Consider the following 21,536-nt stretch of genomic DNA (forward strand, 5'->3'; position numbering starts at 1 on the left):
AAAATCCAAAATTCTATACATAATATAATCACAGCTACGTTTTTAAAACTATTTATGGGAAAAATGTATTGGAATAAAGTACTAAAAGTAAAAAGTTTAAACAGTGGTGAAAGGGTTTGTTTTTCCATTTTTTTATTTTTCTATATATTAAGGGAATGGTTTTTACAATGGAAAAAAGTATAACATTAAACTTTTTTAAGTTTTATATAAAGATAATTTTATAAGTTCACTTAAATTAATATTTTCTTTATTGAGATACGGTACCATCCTGATTAAACAAAAGTCCTACCAACAGAAAAAAAAAATGTAAAGAAGTGATTAGGCTATCACATTAATATTTTTTTTTGAAGATAAAGAAATGTGGAATTCAGTACAAGTTGGAAGAAACCAGAGAAATTTTCACTCAAAGATGATTATTTTAACATGACTACTGAATTATAATAAAAGTATTAACATCTGCTTCCCTGTCAAATTCATAGAGAATCGCTCCACAAAAAGAATCAAAAACAACCTGATACTGAATTTGTATTTTGCAAATCATACATGTGAGTTAACTCACATGATAAAGCCTGCCAGCATTATACAGATTGCTTGTGTTTATAGTGTTCCTCAGAGGCAAAAGAGAAAAGCAGTGTGGTCTCACTTGTGAAATATGATTGATTGAAGATTCCATCCTTCGTAGCTGGGATGCTTGGATATCCAGCATCTGCAGGACATTGTTGGCCAAGGTATTAATCAGATACGCAACACTTGCTAAGGACTGGGTGGTGTAGGCTTTGGTTTCTTCTAGAGCTCGCTGCTTATCTGCTGACTAAAGGGGGAAAAAAAACAATCATCAATTTAAAGATAACTCATTCTATCAATCTACTCTACAAAAATGCTCATAAAATCCAGTTTCTGAATCTACATACACTAGTTAAAAATGTTCTGAATGTTAATTATCAGTATCATGTAAACCCAACAACTGTTGGCTGAGTTAATATTTTCATGTTGAATAGATACATCTTTGTATAGATGCATAAAATCCTATAGCCATTATTTTAAAAATGAGATCCACTGGATTTTTAAAAAAAAATTTTTAATGTTTATTTATTTTTGAGAGAGACAGAGCATGAGCAAGGAAGGGGCAGAGAGAGAGGGAGACACAGAATCTGAAGCAGACTTCCAGCTGTCAGCACAGAGCCTGACTCAGGACTCGAACTCATGAACCACGAAATCATGACCTGAGCCGAAGACAGATGCTCAACTGACAGAGCCCCCAGGCACCCCCGATCCACTGGATATTTTGAGCAATGGCAGCAAGTACATAGCTTCTCAAGATCACTGTCTGGAAAAGTAGCACTGATGTGAATGTATAAATTCTAGCATCCATTTCTCTAGTTTTCTGAATTTGTTCTTTCCTTCCATTCTAAATGTGAAATGTGGGTAAAATGTAATGTCTCATTAAAGTAGTAATAATGAGGAGCGCCTGGGTGGCGCAGTCGGTTGAGCGTCCGACTTCAGCCAGGTCACGATCTCGCGGTCTGTGAGTTCGAGCCCCGCGTCAGGCTCTGGGCTGATGGCTCAGAGCCTGGAACCTGTTTCTGATTCTGTGTCTCCCTCTCTCTCTGCCCCTCCCCCGTTCATGCTCTGTCTCTCTCTGTCCCAAAAAATAAATAAATGTTGAAAAAAAAATTTTTTTTAAATAAAAAATAAAAGAAAAAAAAGTAATAATAATGATAAAACAATTATAATGATAAGTAAAAATGACACTGTAAATAAAAATAGGTAATAATTGTGGCAAATAATGAAAAATTAAAATTAAAATAATTAAATCTTTCTCTTCAATCACTTTAAGTGCTATAACTCTATGGGACATAAATTGCCAAGTATCAAACTCTGGTTGAAGAACAGAGTACACAGTAAAAAGTGGTTAAATCATTATTTCCAAGGTCACAAGGCAAAACAATGGTAAAGATACATATGCTATGTTGCTAAATGCTAGACACCATCTTCTATAGAAAACTTTGGTTTAGGGTGCCTGGGTGGCTCAGTAGGTTAAAGTGTCCGACTTCAGCTCAGCTCATGATCTCACGGTTCATGAGTTCCAGCGCCACGCTAGGCTCTGTGCTGACAACTTGGAGCATGGAGCCTGCTTCAGAATCTGTGACTCCCTCTCTCTGCCCCTCACCCACTCACACTCTGTCTCTCTCTATCTCTCAAAAAATAAATAAACGTTAAAAAATTTTTTAACATAAAAAAAGAAAAGAGACTGTAGTTCAGTAGAAAGTACATGAGCCTCTGAACAAGAAAGAGGCTTTTTATTTTCATGTCATCTCTACTTTACAAGGTATCAACTTGGACAAGATTAACAGTTTCTCAATTTCCTCAATTAGAAAGCAAAAGAGATAAACCTCTATATCAACCATTCTAAGTAGTGTGAATACCAAATAAGATAATGAATGTAAAACCACTTTCTAAAACTACAAATCATGATATGCTCTCATTATCTCTTTGAGTGCTCATTAGCTATTCAAAGTTCACTACATTCCACTCTCCTCTCTTTCCTACACAGTACAGGAGTCAAAATTAACAACCCTAGATATGTTTTTCCAGGGAGAGCAAAATTCTTTTGAAGAAGGAGCAGTCAACAAAATAATCAAATTATACTCAGTTTATCTTGCAAAGAGTTAAAGATAACTATATTAGCTTTATTTTCTCTTTTCTATCTTAATCCTTAGTAATCTCTTTTTTTAATTTTATTTTTTATTTTTTAAAATTTACATCTAAATTAGTTAGCATATAGTGCAACAATGATTTCAGGAGTAGATTCCTTAGTGCCCCTTACCCATTTAGCCCATCCTCCCTCCCAAAACCCCTCTAGCAACCCTCAGTTTGTTCTCCATATTTATGAGTCTCTTCTGTTTTGTCCCCCTCCCTGTATTTATATTATTTTTGTTTCCCTTCCCTTATGTTCATCTGTTTTGTCTCTTAAAGTCCTCATATGAGTGAAAAAAAATATGGAACGCTTCACGAATTTGCATGTCATCCTTGCGCAGGGGCAACGCTAATCTTCTCTGTATCGTTCCAAATTTAGTATATGTGCTGCTGAAGAGAGCACAGTAATCTCACTCTTATCAATACTTGAATTAACAACAGAGTTGAAACCAAATCTGGTAGAAGATAAATACTTAAAAAAAAAGCCCACCATACAGACTTCTAGATTCTGATTATACACGTAAGGAGCCTGAAAGACACTATTCCATCCTAACAAATAAAAAGCTCAACACAATGACAACAATCAACAACTTTTCTTGAATTCACAGTAAAAGCAGCAAGTCATTAACACTTTTCAGAAATTACTCTAAATCAGAGTATTAACTCTAGAGAATAATTCAAAATTAAAACACTTAGAAAATTTATTTGATAGTATGCCTCAAAGGATCAAGGGGATGGATATCTGGACAAACAAATATTTTCAATGTACCTTTTTATACTGGATAGTATTTGAGATTTTTTGAAGAGCAAATATTATCATTTCATGCTCTGCCTTTGTTCCTAGTGAATATATGAAATCATGTAGCTGATTGATCATCAAAGATATGAGACCCTTTTATATTAGGTAGGCTTTGTGTATATCTACTTTTCCACAGAAGACTGAAGACCCTGTAATGTAAAATATATGAGAGATGCTTTTTGTGGCTGATATAACATTGATGTAAACCAACATGAAGTATGTATTTAGGGCATCATTCTTCTACATTAAAGTAAGGCAAAGGAACACTGTGAATTTTATAAATAAATTGCTATACCAATTGCTCTTTAAGGAAAAAAAGTTGGGAGTCCTTTAAAATCCTGATGTATCCTCATAATAGTGAAGTCATGAATATATAGAAGTCAGGAATATCAGCTGATGTGATTGAAATGAAAGAATATTCACATACATCAGAGAAAAGTATAGCTTACTTTTCTATAAGGGCATACATTTATTGTACATTCATGTTTACTAAATAATTGGCCTCAGTCTTGAAAACCAAAGAACGCACAACTCTCAGATGATTGTATCAGGAGAACAAAAATGCTTTTATTTTTTTAACATTTATTTATTTTTGAGAGAGACTGTGAGTGGGGGAGGGGCAGAGAGAGAGAGAGAGAGAGAGAGAGAGAGAAAATCCGAAGCAGGCTCCAGGCTCTGAGCTGTCAGAGCCCAAAGTGGGGCTCAAACCCACTAACCGTGAGATCATGACCTGCACGGAAGTCGGACACTTAACTGACTGGGCCACCCAGGCATCCCCAAAAATGTTTCTTGATTGTTTGTAATCTATTTTTTCACCAAGGAGCACACAGTGGTGTGCTTTATTTAAGTGCTTTATTTAGACCAAGTATGAACTTTATATATTTAATAAAACTAAATGGTTTCTAATGTATTAAAAGAAAAAAGTTTATTCCTGAAACCCTTTAGAAGGAAAGGGCATAGATGACATGATCACCTATATAGAAATCCCAAAGAATTGACCAAAAAAATTCTTGGAACTTAATAAAAAGATTACATCAAGGTTGCAGGATACAAGGTTAACATAAAAAAGTCAACAGCTTTCCAGCAATGAATATAGTAGCAATGAACAAGTGGAATTTGATATTAAAAACAATATCACTTACATTAATAACCTAAAATATAAAATACTCAAGTACATATCTAACAGAATATGTCTGAGATCCATATAAGGAACATGGCAAAACTCCAACAAACAAAATCAAAGAACTGAATAAATGGATAGGAAGACTCAATACTGTCAAGATGCCCATTCTTCCCAATCTGAAATATAGAGTCAATGCAACCCCAACCAAAATACCAGCATATTATTTTGTGTATATCAACAAACTGATTCTAAAATGTAAAGGCAAAAGACACAGAATAGCCAATACAGTATTGAAGGAGAACAACAAAGTGGGAAGACTAACACTACTCAACTTCAAGATTCACTCTACAGCTACAGTAATCAAGACAGATATACTAATCAAGTATGGTACTGGTTAAAAATGGACAAAAAAGTTCCATGGAACAAAACAGCCTAGAAATAGAACTACATAAAAACAGTTAACTATCTTTAACAAAGGAACAAAGGCAATACAATGGAGGGAAGACCGTCTTTTCAACAAATGGTCTGAAACAACTGGACATTTAAATACACACACACACACACACACACACACACACACACACAGCTTATACTCCTCATAAAAATTAACTCAAAATGGATGATAGACTTAAAAGTAAACTGCAAAACTATGCAACTCCTGGAAGATAACACAGGAGAAAATCCGGGTGACCTTGGGTATGTCAATGACTCTTAAATACAAAATCAAAGGCAAGATCCATGAAATAAATAACGGATAAATTAGATTTCATTGAAATTAAAAACTTCTGCTCTACACAAGACAATGTCAAGAGAAATGAGAAGACAAACCACAGACTGGAAGAAAATATCTACAGAAGACACAACTGATAAAGGACTGTTACTCAAAATAAAAACCACTCTTCAAAGTCAACAATAGGGAAAAAAAATCAATTAAAATAGGGACCAAAGACCTTCACACACACCTCATCATAGAAGATACACAGATGGCAATAAGCCCATGAAAAGATGCTCCACATCATATGCCATCAGGGAAATGTAAATTAAAACAACAACAAGATACCATTACACCTATCAGAATGTCTGAAGTACAGGACACTGATAACACCAAATACTGACAAGGCTGTGGAACAACAGGAATTCTCATTCACTGCTGGTGGGAATGCAAAATGGTACAGCCACTTTGGAAGACACGTTGGTTTCCTACAAAACTAAACATACTCTAACCAGATGATCTAGTAATCCAGCTTCTTGGTATTTACCCAAAGGAGATGGAAACTTATGTGTACACAAAAACCCATACAGAAATGTTTATAGTAGTTTTATTCATAATTGTCAAACTTAGAAGCAATCAAGATGTGGTACATCATACCACACTAAAAAGAAATGAGTTAGCAAGCACTGAAAAGACATGGAGTAACCTTAAATGCTTATTACTAAATGAAAAAAGATGAATCTGAAAAGGCTACATGTTGTATGATTCCAACAATAAGACATTCTGAAAAAGGTAAGACTCTGACCATGAAGGCAGTAAAAACAACAGTGGTTTGCCAGGGGTTGGTCAGAGAAGGGATGAATAGGTGGAACACAGAGGATTTTTAGGGCAGTGAAAATACTCTGTATGATACCGTAAGGGATACATGTCATTACACATTTGTCAAAACCCACAGAATGCAAAACACCAAGAGTGAACTCTAAAGTGAAACTGTGGTCTTCGGGTGATTATGTGTCAAGATAGGTTCATCAACTGTAACAAATATACCAATATCGTGGGGGATGTTGAAATCTCTACACCTTCCTCTCAATTTTGCTGTGGACCTAAAACTGCTCTAAAAAATAGTCTTAAAAACAAACACAAAATCATTCTCTGTTGTCAGCTACTTTCAACACAGGCATATCTGTTTCAAATTTCACAAATGTCAATGCCAACAAAAGATGTAAAAATTGAAACAGACTCTTAACTATAGAGAACTCTCCTGTTGCCAAAGGGAGGTGGGTAGGGGGATGGGTGAAATATGTGATGGAGATTAAAAAGTATTCTTATGATGAGCACTGACAATGTATAGAATTGCTGAATCACTGTACCATACACCTAAAACTAACACTGTATGTTAGTTAACTGTATTGAAATTAAAATTAAAAACAACAAAGTTTTAAAAGATACAAAAATTATACTGTCATCAAACTTATATAAAATTATAATTATGCTTATAAATTATACCATAAATTAAATTTATTTTTAAAAATTTAACAGATACCCTACAGTTGAAGGTAACAAAACTCCAATTCCTCTATTCTGACATTTGCCAAAATTTTTCATACTACACCTAAGCAGATTATTCAATAAAGAGCCACAGATTATAGGATTTTTAAGGTGTCAGATAGCATCTATTTAAGAATAACTATGAGAGAGACTAAATCACGGTATCCCAAATGAAAGTTCACAGATATTCCCCAGAAATCAGCAAATGTCTTTAATAATTTTTTGTACTTTAAATTTCCACAATAATGTATTTACAAAATTTTAAAATTCACATATTAACATTACATAATATAAATCCTCTGGAATTACTGAAAAACTAAGACGCAAAGCAAATTCAGCTCTGCTTTGGGGCTCAACTGTGTCAGGCCAAAGTCATGCTACTTTAACTGAAAAGCAAATTAATGAGATAAAAGAGGCAAACAATATATAAATAAAGCATTTGCATCAAATGATGACCAAGTGTACACTACATTGTGCTGTACAAGCAATTAAAGTTTTTTAAAGGGTTTGCAATGGCTTAAATAACCAGGAGACTTGAGTCATTCCAAGGGACCCCCGAGAAGTCCATCGTACACTCTGTAACACTGCTCAAAATAATCTGTAAACCGAGACACCTGGGTGGCTCAGTCTATTGAGGGTCTGACTCTTAATTTTGGCTCATCATAATTTTGTCATTCATAGGATTGAGCCCCCATTGGGCTCTGTGCTGACAGTGTAGAGCCTGCTTGGGATTCTTTCTCTCCCTCACTCTCCAAAAATAAATAAACATTAAAAAAAAAAAAAGTTAGGGGCGCCTGGGTGGCGCAGTCGGTTGAGCGTCCGACTTCAGCCAGGTCACGATCTTGCAGTCCGGGAGTTCGAGCCCCGCGTCAGGCTCTGGGCTGATGGCTCAGAGCCTGGAGCCTGTTTCCGATTCTGTGTCTCCCTCTCTCTCTGCCCCTCCCCTGTTCATGCTCTGTCTCTCTGTCCCAAAAATAAATAAACATTGAAAAAAAATTTTTTTTTAAAAATAAAAAAATTAAAAAAAATAAATAAAATAAATAAAAAAAAAAGTTAGAAAAAAGAATCTATAAACCCACCACATATTCAAATTTCAAGGACTATTAAGTTTTGGCAAAATATTACCCATGACATTAGTGCTCCTGACTTAAATTTTATTAATTTAGTATTTTGTTTATAAATTTATTACATATTTATAGTAATAAATATGTTACTAATAAATATGTCTTGTTACAAGACAGCTGTAATTTTAAGTGGCTTATATCTAAGTTTACGTTTGAACATTAAATAACATTAGCATAAAAATTACATTTATTTTTCAAAATAAATCAAGTCAATACAGGCAGTCAGATTTCTTTCTTTCTATTTAAAAGGGTTTGATCTTTACTTAAGCCTAAGAATTACTATGTCAGTTCATATGTAATTATGAAAAAAGAATGCAAATACAGTCCTGTAAGCATTAAGATAACAGCCCCAGAACACATGTAGACTAGGGAGATAAATACTTTTTTCTGATCTTGGTCCCACAGAATAAGATTGCATTCAATTAACTAGAAATAACTCATTAACCTATAATACTCATTCTTGTACAAAATTCACAGACAGTTTAATAACTATTTTCATTAGAAGAGACAAAAATCTGGTTTACATAAACTCTATGAAACAAAAATAACAAAAAATGACACATAGAAGTAAATGCTGAAAATGAACACTACAATGAAGGAGAACTGTACGGCCACTGTTACAAAAAAAAAAAAAAAAAATGTTGCCCTATCATTCAATGTAACATAACTATCATATATACAAGACACTGCTCTCAGAGCTAAGGAATTTTAAAACATTGTATCTGCTCTGAGGGATCTATTATGGGAGAAGACATATAAATAAATTACTAATGTGAATTAAACAAGGTTAATAAAAACTAAGAAGTACAGTGAAATAAACATAATATGATAGTATGAGGAAAAGGCATGTTGAAAACAATTATCAATTATGTCAAACACCTATGTCGATTTTTAACCAAGAAAATAATGAATTAACATAGTATACACAGCTGATTCAGAAAAAAAAGTAATTCCCACAGATTACTTGTATTATACGTATCTTTTTAATCAGGTAAACCATTTTATGACAAGTCTTAAGTAAATGTGTAAAAAAATCTCTACTCCCTTATTAATCTTCAAATAAAAATATCAGGAAACTTTTACATCACTATTACTTTGCACTGATAACCAAAACAGGTTAACAATGAAGACATGAGTAATGTTTTCATAGGATAAACACCCTATATATAAACAACTCCCTATACAAATAACTGTATATATTTTTCATTCTTAATTTGTAAAAAGCTTATTCTGTCTTGGCCTCTAAATCATGGGATTATAATACTGGAATCAGAACTTATTCAGACACCTCTAATTTTGGCTTAGCCATTAATTCTACCCCCAACCTATTACCTAATTCTCCCCATATTTGGGAGAGAGGCCATCCTCATCATCTTCTCTATCAGATCCTCCACCACTCAATTTGAATGTTAAAGAACACACATTTTCAAATATATAGCTACCCCTCCAATCCTTCAACACAGCAATTCTGGAAACACTTCAGCATGATCAACTAACACTATTCTGATACACCTGAGTCTGACACTATAAAACACTATTCTCTGGCTTATCAGGTCATAATTTACCCTAAAAACATACCTCTATTCCAAGGGTTTCACTATTCTGATCTAAGCTTATATAAATTCCACTACTTTATAGCTCTAAATCTATCTCAGAAAAATAATCAATTATGAAAAAGGCACAGATAGGGCGTTCACTGATGACACAATTAGTGGGGAAGGAAAAGAAACATAAGACTGATTAAACAGTACATTTATATAGTACATTCATACAGTAATGAGAACAGTATTGCTATGTATTACTGAGACGGAAATATATCTACAAAATAAGTGCAAAAGAGGGGCGCCTGGGTGGCGCAGTCGGTTGAGCGTCCGACTTCAGCCAGGTCACGATCTCGCGGTCCGGGAGTTCGAGCCCCGCGTCAGGCTCTGGGCTGATGGCTCAGAGCCTGGAGCCTGTTTCCGATTCTGTGTCTCCCTCTCTCTCTGCCCCTCCCCCATTCATGCTCTGTCTCTCTCTGTCCCAAAAATAAATAAACGTTGAAAAAAAAAATTAAAAAAAAAAAGTGCAAAAGAGCCAGTTATGAAGCAATTTTAACACAATCATCCTGATTCTGTAGGTGCCTGTATGTAAAAATGAGCATACGAAAAGAGTCAGAAAAAAATAAGCCCCAAAATATCAACATAAGTTTTCTCTGAATGTTGGGAATATAATTTATTTGGGTCTTTTCATAAAGATTACTTCAGGCAAGTATTAATTTTATGTGTCAGAAAAAAATAAAGCTATTACTTTTTAAAGTTTATTTATTTATTCTAAGAGAGAGAACAAGCAAGGGAAGGGCAGATGGAGAGGGAGAGAGAGAATCCCAAGCAGGCCCCACGTGGTCAGCATGGACGCCGATTTGGGGCTCGAACCCATGAACTGTGAGATCATGACCTGAGCTGAAATCAAGAGTTGGACACTTAACTGACTGAGCCACCGATGCGCCTCAGAGGTATTACTTTTTTTTTTTTTAACTGTAACACATGCATTAATAAAAAGGAAGAGAAACTTAAGTGTTCCGCCCTAGTCAACTCTAAGGAATATTTGTAAGGCATAATCGTTCCAAAACAATTTTTTTAATTAAACTTTCTGAAATGTATTATACGTTTCCATGCTTACTAAAACAGTTATTTGGGACTCAAAGATTTTTTATTATTATTTCTAAGTCCAAAATGAAGTTGTAAAGGGTCGAGGTTACTGCACATCTACTATGAATAAGTCAACCCAAGGACATTCATTAAGGTTTTATAAGAATCTAGTATAACAAGAACTGATATTCCAGGTTTGAGATTTTAGTGATCACTTCACCAGCATATTTACTAAAGTTGAGATTTTTTCCCCATAAAATGTTCAATAAAAATTGGTATCAGAATTTCTACTTTACCTTTAACAGAGAAACCTATTAATTACAAAGAAGCTACAATATCTTATTTCCTATAAAAGAAACAGTGAATAGTATTTTAACAGAGGTTGTTTTGCAGTTCCTAAGCAGCAATGTCTGATAAGTAAATGCCTGTGACTGACCTTTGCTATAAGTATATTTAAGTACTGACTAGATTACGGTTATATAATTTATGTACTAAAGGCATAAATAACACTTCAACCCAGCTATTTAATGTTCCTACTTAAATGAGATTAAGAAAAAAGAAAAAAACTTTTAGAAAAGAGGAAATTATCATAGGTTTACAGAAAAACATTACAATGTATGCTCTGTATAATAATCCTACAAAGACAGATTCTTACACAGAATAAAGTAACCTCCCTAGCAGGTCCATATTATGCAATGATTAATCCTTCCAACTTTGCTATGTCTTTAGTTTCCCTCATGATACCAATTACTTTATAGGTGGAGATTTTCCCAAAACCTGTCTTCAAACTACTTCTCTTCTTATCGTACTTTCACTCCCCAGAAAGAAACTTTATTCCTTCCTCAGCTATCAATTTCAAGCAAAGAATTTTAAAATCTATTTACAGCTTACCTTACATCTCTGCAAAATCCATATTTTAGTTGACATAGCATCTCATCTTGCATATTATGCCAGCTCAATATATCCATAACTCATCACCTTACCCAAAACAACTTCTTAATTCTGTTCCTTATCACCATTACTCCATGATCTAACATACTTTCCAACTTTCTGTATCCTACACCTAATTAGTTGCCAAGATACTTATATTCAATCTGTGTCTTACATTCTTTCTTTCAATTCCACTGCCTACAATCTACTTCAGGTCCTCATTACCTTTCTAGTGCTACTTATACTGGTTTCCAGGTCAGCTGTAGTATCTTACAATCTGATGACTGTCCTAAAAATTCATCTTCCTAAATCAGTTCTGAACCCCCCATAGCTTCTTTATACCTACTTCTATGTAAACTCCCCTATTTATCATTTACAGCCTCCCTTAATATTGCCTAGAATTTATCTCCCATTCAACCCTACTCGGACCTTAGATTACAGCTTAATGAAATTTATGATTCTCAAAACATAGATCATTGCTTCTTACCTTAGCCTATTTACTTTACCTGTAACCCATCAACTTCAACAACCCATCCCTTGCCTCTTCAAGGAAACCATCCCTGATTGTGATACTCATCATTTCTTATTGAGAACTCATTCCCACAGCATTCGGTCATCAGACTTAGAGCACATGTTTTATAATATGCGCATGTTTCACTGACCCAAACTCCCACGCCCCCTAGTGGTAAGCCCTTTGAGGGTAAGTACTATGCCTTACATATCTTCATATCACATTACACATGGAAGTTACATATTATTTGTTGAGCTGTATCTACCTTAAGGTTTCAGAGAATCACGGTTACCTCTATCACCCAGTGGGGGTGGGGAGTAGGGAAGGAGAAAAAGTGCTATAAGGGAGATGTCCTGGATCTCCAGATGGTTTGGCACCATCCAAGCTATTCATGCCTTATTGTGTACCCCTAAGAAAAAGATTTACGCTTACTTCTCAATTTGATGTTCTGGGATTGGTACTGGGAAATAAAAAGAGTAAGAACTTTACCCCCTCTAGAGCACCTCAAAACTATAATATCACTATCACCAGATTCCTACCATTATTTATTTTTCCTTTCTACTTCTACTAAATAGAACCACAGATTTGGCAGATATTGCATAGATAATGGGGAGGGGGGCAGGAAGAGAATGACAATATTTAGGGAGCATGAGTGGGAACATGCAGGAGACAGTTTTCTTCTACAGATAACACCCTGGAGATCTACTGTCAGTTTCTTTCTATTCCCAAGCATTAAATCTCTTGCCTAGTCTAGTCCAGTACATTACACTACCTGGAAAATAATACAATTATTTTTGCTCTGAATATAAACTACAACCAGATTAGATAAAATATAGGTACTTAGTTCTCATTCAGTGTTAGCCCATCTAAAGTATTAAACAATTCCTTCTAGACCCTCCATGATATAATTTAATTCCATCAGTTTATTTTAATAATTTTGGGTTTTTTTGTTTTTTGTTTTTTTGGAGAGAGAGAGAGAGCGCTCAAGCAGGGGAGGAGCAGAGGGAGAGGGAGAGAGAAAATCTTAGGCAGGCTCAATGCACAGCCCAGAGTCCAACATGGGGTTCAATCTCACCACCATGATGATCATGACCTGAGCCAAAATCAAGAGTCAGATGCTTAACCAACTGGGCCACCCAGGTGCCTGTTTTAATAAACTCTTATTCACTGAACACATATTACATGACATATACCGTACTATGCAGCAGGACATCAAAATGAATACATGTTCTCTGCACTCAAGAAGTTTCAGTCCAATACAGAGAAAAGCAAACAAACAAAATATCAACACAAAATTTTCAAGGATACAAATGATATCCAAGTAGGAACAGTATCCTAGATGACCATCCAAATAGTCTCAAAAATGGAGTTATTACTACCAAGCAAGGGTGAGAGAAGTTATTCCAACTAGGGAAAACAGCCTCAACAAGGACGAAGAGGCATGAAAAAGAGTCCCTGGTTCAGAAAACATATAGTTTGGTATTATTAACGTATCATGAGTTCACTATCACCCCTGCATTAAGACTGGGATGTGCTGGAATTTAAGATTGGTATAGTAGCCGTTTTCCTTCTTACCAAACTGTTAGGAAGGTAAAATATCATACGTGTAATTAACCTAATTAGGTCATGGCAGACTCACAGCATCTGACTCAATATGTGGCAGAGGGGAGTATTCTTATAATACCTATTTACTGAGCTTCCAATTCTGCATTCCAACAAATCTCATAACTAAACCAAATTTGAAAGAAAGACCCACCACTAAATTCCACTGAAATTCAAATAATAGCTTCTAAAATATATGACAATCATTACACGCAACTGGAAAGTTTTTGCCAAAAGAACGTGCAAAACTTTGGAGATATACACCTACTATGCCTTCAGAATTGTTCAACTATTAGTTTCTATGATGCCTATGGAAGAATATATTCATGCTTTGCTTCCAGATTCTTGGATGGAGAATATAGTCTAAAAAAAAAGACAGTATGGCATTCAAACTAGAATAAGTCATACATGACACAGTGAGACACAATATAATTCAATAAACATGAACAATTTACAAAAAAAAAAAAAAAAAACACAAAACAGACATGAACACGGGAAAATGTTCCATACAAATGATGGGGATGGAGGAAGGATGACAAAAACAAAGCACTATTTTTACCAAGTAATTAACAAGGGGAAAAAAGTTTTTTAAAACATACCCACACTGTTTTAAATCTGCTTTGTAATTATCTTCCTTTGGCAGATGAAGAGAAGCTCATGACAAGGATGCCAAATGCTTTTTTTTTAATGTTTATTTTAAGAGAGAGCGTGCGCGCATGAGTGAGGGGAAGGGCAGAGAGGAGGGAGAGAATCCCAATCTGGCTCTGCGCTGTCAGCACAGTGCCCGACACGGGACCTGATCCCACAAACTGTGAGATTATAACCTAAGTGAAAATCAAGAGTTGGACGCTTAGCCAACTGAGACACTCAGGCACCTCGGGATGCCAAATATTCTTAAGAAAGCTAAAGTAATACTGAACCTGTAAGTATTATGGTATGAACTTATGGTAAAAAGTGCTAGATTCTTTTTTTCAATGTTTATTTTATTTTTGAGAGAGACTGAGTGGGGGAGGGACAGACAGAGAGGGAAACAGAAACTGAAGCAGCCTCTGCACCAGCTCAAACTCACGAACCCATGAGATCATGACCTGAGCTGAAATAGGATGCTCAACTGACTGAGCCACCCAGGTGCCCCAAAAATTGTGCTAGACCCTAAGGCTGTTATATTTTCCTATATTAGGAATAGGGTTAACTAAAAACTAAGCTCCTAGTTAGAAACAACAAAAAAGGGAACTAAATGTGCAAAAATAAATTAAGCAAACCTGGGGCACCTGGGTGGCTCAGTCGATTTGAGTGTCCAACTTTGGCTCAGGTCATGATATCAAAGTTCATGAATTCGAGCCCCACACTAGGCTCACTGCTGTCAGCCTGTCAGCGCACAGCCCACTTTAGATCCTCTGTGCCCCCTCTCTCTGAGCCTCCCCGCTTGCACTCTCCCAAAACTAACTAAATATTTAAACATAAATAAATAAAAATAAAAATAAGCAAACCTATTATCACTCATTAAAAATGTTAATATTTTGCTATATTATGTAATATTTATATTTGCTATCTCATTGTTACACATTATATTTTAATTAATCATGGAAAAAATCTGTAAATGAGTACAAAGAAAATATACAGTATGCATTTAATTATGTAAAAACAATCACAGAGCAAGAATGGGGAAAAGAGAAGTTTTTACATCACTTAAAATATTAGGGTAACTTTTTCCTTTTGAAATATTTTTAAATGTGGTTATAATGTCATATGTACACTAAGCAAACATAAATTTTAAAAAGGGACGGGGTGCCTGGGTGGCTCAGTCAGTTAAGCTACCAACTACTGATTTCAGCTCAGGTCATGATCTCAAGGCTTATGAGTTCAAGCCCTCCGTCAGGCTCCATGATGACAGTTCTAAGCCTACTTGAGATTCTCTCTCTTTCCCTCTCTCTCTGCCCCACCCTCATTTGCTTGTGTGCATGGGTGCACACTCTCTCAAAATAAATAAACTTTAAAAGGTGACAGATGAAATTAAAAGCACAGGCAACAAAAGAAAAAGCAGATAAAACGGACTTCATCAAAGTTTTAAACTTCTGTGCAAATGACCCTATCAAGACAGTGAAAAGGTAGGGGCACCTGGGTGGCGCAGTCGGTTAAGCGTCCGACTTCAGCCAGGTCACGATCTCGCGGTCCGTGGGTTCGAGCCCCGCATCAGGCTCTGGGCTGATGGCTCAGAGCCTGGAGCCTGTTTCCGATTCTGTGTCTCCCTCTCTCTCTGCCCCTCCCCCGTTCATGCTCTGTCTCTCTCTGTCCCAAAAATAAACGTTGAAAAAAAAGACAGTGAAAAGGTAATCCACAGAATAGGAGAAAATATTTGTAAATCATATATTTGATAAGGGATCAATAGCCAGAATATATAAAGAACTCCTACAACTGAACAACAACAACAAAAACAAGCAACCCAATTAAAAAGTAAGTAAAACACTTTGGGGTGCCTGGGTGGCTCAGTTGGTTAAGCGCCCGACTTTGGCTCAGGGTCATGATTTCATGGCTTATGGGTTCAAGCCCCCATGTCAGGTTCTGTGCTAACAGCTCAGAGCCTGGAGCCTGCGTCAGATTCTGTGTCTCTGTCTCTCTCTCCCTCTCTGCCCCTCCCCCAATACACCCTGTCTCTCTCTCCTTCAAAAATAAATAAACATTAAACAATTTTTTTTTTAGGGGTTCTGTGTCAGGTTCTGTGCTAACAGCTCAGAGCCTGGAGCCTGCGTCAGATTCTGTGTCTCTGTCTCTCTCTCTCCCTCTCTGCCCCTCCCCCAATACACTCTGTCTCTCTCTCCTTCAAAAATAAATAAACATTAAACAATTTTTTTTTAGGGGCGCCTGGGTGGCTCAGTCAGTTCAGTGTCTGACTTTGGCTTGGGTCGTGATCTCACAGTTCATAGGTTGAAGCCCCACGTCGGGCTCTGTGCTGACAGCTTGGAGCCTGGAGCCTGCTTCAGATTCTGTGTCTCCCTCTTCTTCTACCCCTCCCCAACTTTGGCTCTGTCTTTCTCTCAAAAATAAACAAACATTTTAAAAAATCTTTTTTAATTTTTTTAAATGAGTAAAACACTTGATAGAGATTTCTCCAAAGATATACAAATGGCCAAAAAATACATGAAAACATGTTCAACATTATATCTTTAGAAAAACACAAGTGAAAACCATATGGTACTACTTAATATATATATTAGAATGGCTATTACTTAAAAAATAATAACAGAAAATAACAAATGCTGGCAGCAAAGAAATTAGAGCCCCTTTGCATTGTTGGTAGGAATGTACAATGGTATGGAGACTATGGAAAACAGTTTGGTAGTTTCTCAAAGAGTTAAACACAGAATTACTAATATGATTCAGCAATCCCACTTCTAGGTATACACCCAAAAAAATTTGAAGCAAATACTGAAAAAGATACTTATACACTAAAGTCCACGGCAGCATTACTCACAACAGTGAAAAGGTAGAAACAACCTAAATACCTCTCCACAAATGAATGATAAATAAAATCTGGTGGAACTAAACAATGGGATATAACAGAACCTTAAAAACAAGTGAAATTCTGGTAGATGCTACAACATAGATGAACCTTGAAAACATAACATTAAGTGAAATAAGCAAGACATGAAAGACCAATGTTATGATTCTACTTATATAAAGTACTTAGGGGGTGCCTGGGTGGCTCAGTTGGTTAAGCATCCAACTCCTGACTTCAGTTCAGGTCATGATCTCACAGTTTGTGGGTTGGAGCCCCACATCAGGCTCTGCTCTGGCAGCACAGAGCCTGCTTGGGATTCTCTCTCTCTCTGCCCCTCTTCTGCTCACATTCTTTCTCTCTCTCAAAATAAATAAAGTTTTAAAAAATAAAGTAACTAGAATAGGTATATTCATACAGATAAATTATAGTAGAGATACCAGTGCTGAGAGGGGAATGAGGGACTACTGTTTAATGGGTACAGATTACTTCTTCCAATTTTTTTTCAGTTAGAATTAAAATATACTCCTATCTCCCAAATCTAGCCATTACTAAGGTCTTTCATTAGCTACAGGGAAAGGGTGTTTAGTAACACCAGCATGAACATGCTTCCCACATCAACAAGCAGTGACTGATTTCTTCTATTTGTGATTATGAAATCAACAAAAACTACTTTTACTTCCCAGTGAAACTTTACCATTATAGTGCTGACACCATACTTAGCCACAATATATCAAGAAAATACTGAAGGAGACACAAATGGTTTACTACACATGAGCACATGTCATTTACAAGATAGAACTCAAATTAAAATTGACAAAGAAGCCTTCACTATCTCAAAAGTTTCAAATTCAAAATTTCAAAATTCAAAATTCAAATATCAAAAGAATTTCATAATTGCATGTAAGATCTCACCTCCATGATTACTATTTATCACTAGTCTCTTTTATAAGGATATAAGACTAAATCCTTAAGTCTGTTCCCACTTCTGCATTACTAGAGTCATGCTGAATCTGAGTTGTCTCTAAGAAAGTCAAATGGAAGTGGGAACCTATTTGGGACAGAAGTCAAGAAATTTAAAAGACAATGGAAAGTATACTGTATTTAAAAGCATGGAAATGCAGAGCACTCCTGAATCCCCAATATTGCTTAGAAACAGCAGGCAATACAAAGTAAGTGCCCAAAAAATAGTTAAAATGAAAATATGAATGAGATGTAGAGTATAAAGAGAAGAAATGATGACTAGGAACTATGCTTCAGAACCCAACCTTCAGAGACTATGATAATGAGAAAGTAAACAATCTGTAAAGGACGAATGAGGTAGAACACCTGAGAGTGCAATGTCACAGAAACCAAGATAAGAGACTGTTTCAAGAAGGAAGACATGGTCAGTGCTACTGAGAAGTCAGAAAAGATGAGGTCATATCCAGTGAATGGCTGTGGCAATATGGAATCATTTGATGAATTTGAAAAAAGTCATTTTTGTTTAACAGTACTGTAGAAACCAGATTAGAATGAATGTTAAGAAGGGAAGGAAGCAGAGGTAGGTAAGTCTGTGAAAAATGTTTGTTCATACAGGGAATTATAGAAAAGGGACCACAGCTAGAAGAAAATATAGGGTTAAAAAAAAAGTTTAAGATGGGAGATAACAGAACATGTCTGCATGCTGAGGTAAATGATCCAAAGGGACAGAAACAGTTGAAGAGGCAAGAGAGTGTAAGCAAAGGAACAAAATATTTGAGAAAGAGCTCAAGTGGAGCAACTGGTCTTTGATAGAAGGAGAACAGTTCCATTAATGGAAAAGAGAAAAGGGAGAAAGTTGCTGCAGCTATAAGGTTCGTAGATTTTAAGGCGGAAAGATGAAGGAGATTTAGTCTAATGGTTTTAATCTCTGAAGTACGAAGCAGGGTAATCATATAAGAATAAAAAAGACAGATTTTGGATATAAGAAGAGACAGATGAGGATATGACAGAATTATTTCAGACAGTAAAAAACACGGATGATTAAATGAGATCATGCATGCCAAGAATTTAGCACAGAATTTGGCACAATGAAAGAGCTCAAAAAATGACAGCCCCTTTTATGTTATCTGATCTCTAGATGGAAAAAGTTTGCTAAATATAAAGCAATGGTCAAAAAGACAACCACGATCTTCAAAAGCGTTATACCACAAAATGTTTTAAATCATAAAATGAAGTTTCAAAATGGAAATAAACAAAAATCTATACCCAATGGTATAGAAAGAAAAATTAAAGTAATAAAAAAATTTGAAGACAAATTTGAGACAGAAAATTTAAAACTTCAACTCTGTAGAAGACCGTTACGTTAAAAAAATAAGCCACAAATTGAGAAAAAAATATTTACAAAACACACATTTGATAAAAGTCTGGCATCCAAAATATACCAAGAACTCTTAAAACTCAAGAATAAGTAGGGGCACCTAGCTGGCTCAGTTGGTACAGCATGTGACTCTGGATCTCAGGGTCATGAGTTCAAACCCCAGTTGGGTATACAGCCTACTTAAAAACAAAACTCAAGAATAGTAAGCAATCAATTTCTTTAAAAAAGCAAAGATCTGAACAGATACTTCACCAATGAGGATATACAGATGGCTAATAAGCATATGAAAAGATTCAACATGTCACCAGGAACTATAAATTAAACAATAACATACCACTACACACCTATTAGAATGGCTAAAATACCAAACACCAACACCACCAAATGCTGAAAAGAATGTGGAACAAGAACTTTCTTTCACTGCTGGTGAATGGAAGACAGTATGGCAGTTTCTTACAAAACTAAGTATACTTTTACTACATGATGCAAATAACCATGCTCCTTGGTATTTACCCAAATGAGGTGAAAACTTGGGTTTACACAAAAGCCTGCACAAGGATGTTTATAGCAGCTGTGTTCATAAATACCAAAACTTGGACGCAGCGAAAGTGTCCTTCAATAGGTGAATGGATAAACAAATTGTATAAACAAATCATACAATGGAATATTATTCAGCAATAAAAAGAAATGAGCTGTTAAACCATAAAAAGACTTGGAGGAACCTTAAATGTACATTGCTCAGTGAAAGTAATCAATCTGAAAAGGCTACACATTGTATGATTCTAGCTATAAGACATTCCAAAAAAGGCAAAACTATGGACACAGTAAAAAGACTGCTGGCAGTTTGGGGAGGTAAGGAGGGATGAATAGGGGGAGCACAGGGGAATTTTAGGGCAGTGAAACTATTCTTTATGATACTGTAATTTGTCAAAATCCACAGAATAATACATAATACCAAGAATGAATCCTAGTCAACTTCAATGAATAATAATTATGGACATTGGCTCATCAGTTGTAACAAATTACCACACTAACGCAAGACGTCAATAATAAGGGCAAAGGCGGGGGGAGGGGAGGAGGAGGATTAGGGGTATATGGGAACTCCCTATACTTTCATTTTTCAGTAAACCTAAAACTAGTCTAAAAACAATGTCTACTTTTTAAAAAACCTACAACCAATAGACTTACGACAGAAAATCATTAAGAACAACACAAAGGTAGAGCAATGGGTAGAACAGGAAATTCATTAAAGAAAAAGTAACATAATAAACAAAAAGACATGTAACCTCACTAGCAGAGCAGTTTCATGCTTAAAGCCTGTAATCCAACATTTTTGTCTCCACCATTTACTAGCTATGCCACCATAAGCAAGGTTTTAAACTTTTCCAAGCATCTGTCTCTCAAGCGTAGCATACTGTCTAGGATCAACAGCATCATATGGAACCCACTTGTTTGAAATGCAGAACCCTGGACCAAATCCTAGAATTACTGATTTAGAATCTGTTTTAACAAGATGCCTAGGTGATTCGTATGCACAGTAAACTTTGAGATGTCTACTCTAAGTCTCAATTTTCTCACTTCTAAAATGAAGAGATTACCATTTATCTCAGAAGACTATTAAAATTAAGATGAAACACATACTCAGTAGCCACCAAAAACTTGATAAAATGTTGGCTATTAACTATAGCAGTAATTGAAGCAAAGTAAATCAAAAGATACATCTTTTTTACAGCTTTAACCTAGCAAAAAATTTCAAAAACAACAATCAATCCTGGTGAAGGTAAATTAAGACAGATAACCATCCACAACTAGCTAACGATGTATTTGAGGTACAATCTCTCTGGAAAGCAATTTGGCAAGACTGTTCTGAATGTCTTTAAAATGTTCATACTCTTTGACCCACTTCTGGGAAACTATAATAAAGAATTAAAGAGAAATATGGACAAAAACTCTGTTCACAGATGTTCTCTGCAGTTATTTATAATAGCAAGTTTAATAAAATGAACTCCAGGATAGAATCATA

The 21,536-nt window shown here is 35.5% G+C and overlaps 1 protein-coding gene and 1 non-coding gene across 24 annotated transcripts in view; both read right to left on the reverse strand.

Moving 5' to 3' along the window:
* The window catches only part of ABI2 (abl interactor 2), a 125,520-nt gene that overhangs the window by 64,240 nt on the left and 39,744 nt on the right, over positions 1 to 21,536 (reverse strand). For all 23 annotated transcript variants that reach the window (XM_047872782.1, XM_047872771.1, XM_047872766.1 and 20 more), the window contains exon 2: positions 644 to 811. In XM_047872782.1, the coding sequence (XP_047728738.1) occupies positions 644 to 811 (168 nt within the window). The remainder of the gene's footprint in view (positions 1 to 643; positions 812 to 21,536) is intronic.
* LOC125174143 (U6 spliceosomal RNA) lies at positions 2,994 to 3,100 on the reverse strand. Its single transcript, XR_007155274.1, has one exon. It is a non-coding gene; the product is annotated as a U6 spliceosomal RNA (small nuclear RNA).

Source organism: Prionailurus viverrinus, chromosome C1 (assembly GCF_022837055.1).
Source record: "Prionailurus viverrinus isolate Anna chromosome C1, UM_Priviv_1.0, whole genome shotgun sequence".
NCBI lineage: Eukaryota > Metazoa > Chordata > Mammalia > Carnivora > Felidae > Prionailurus > Prionailurus viverrinus.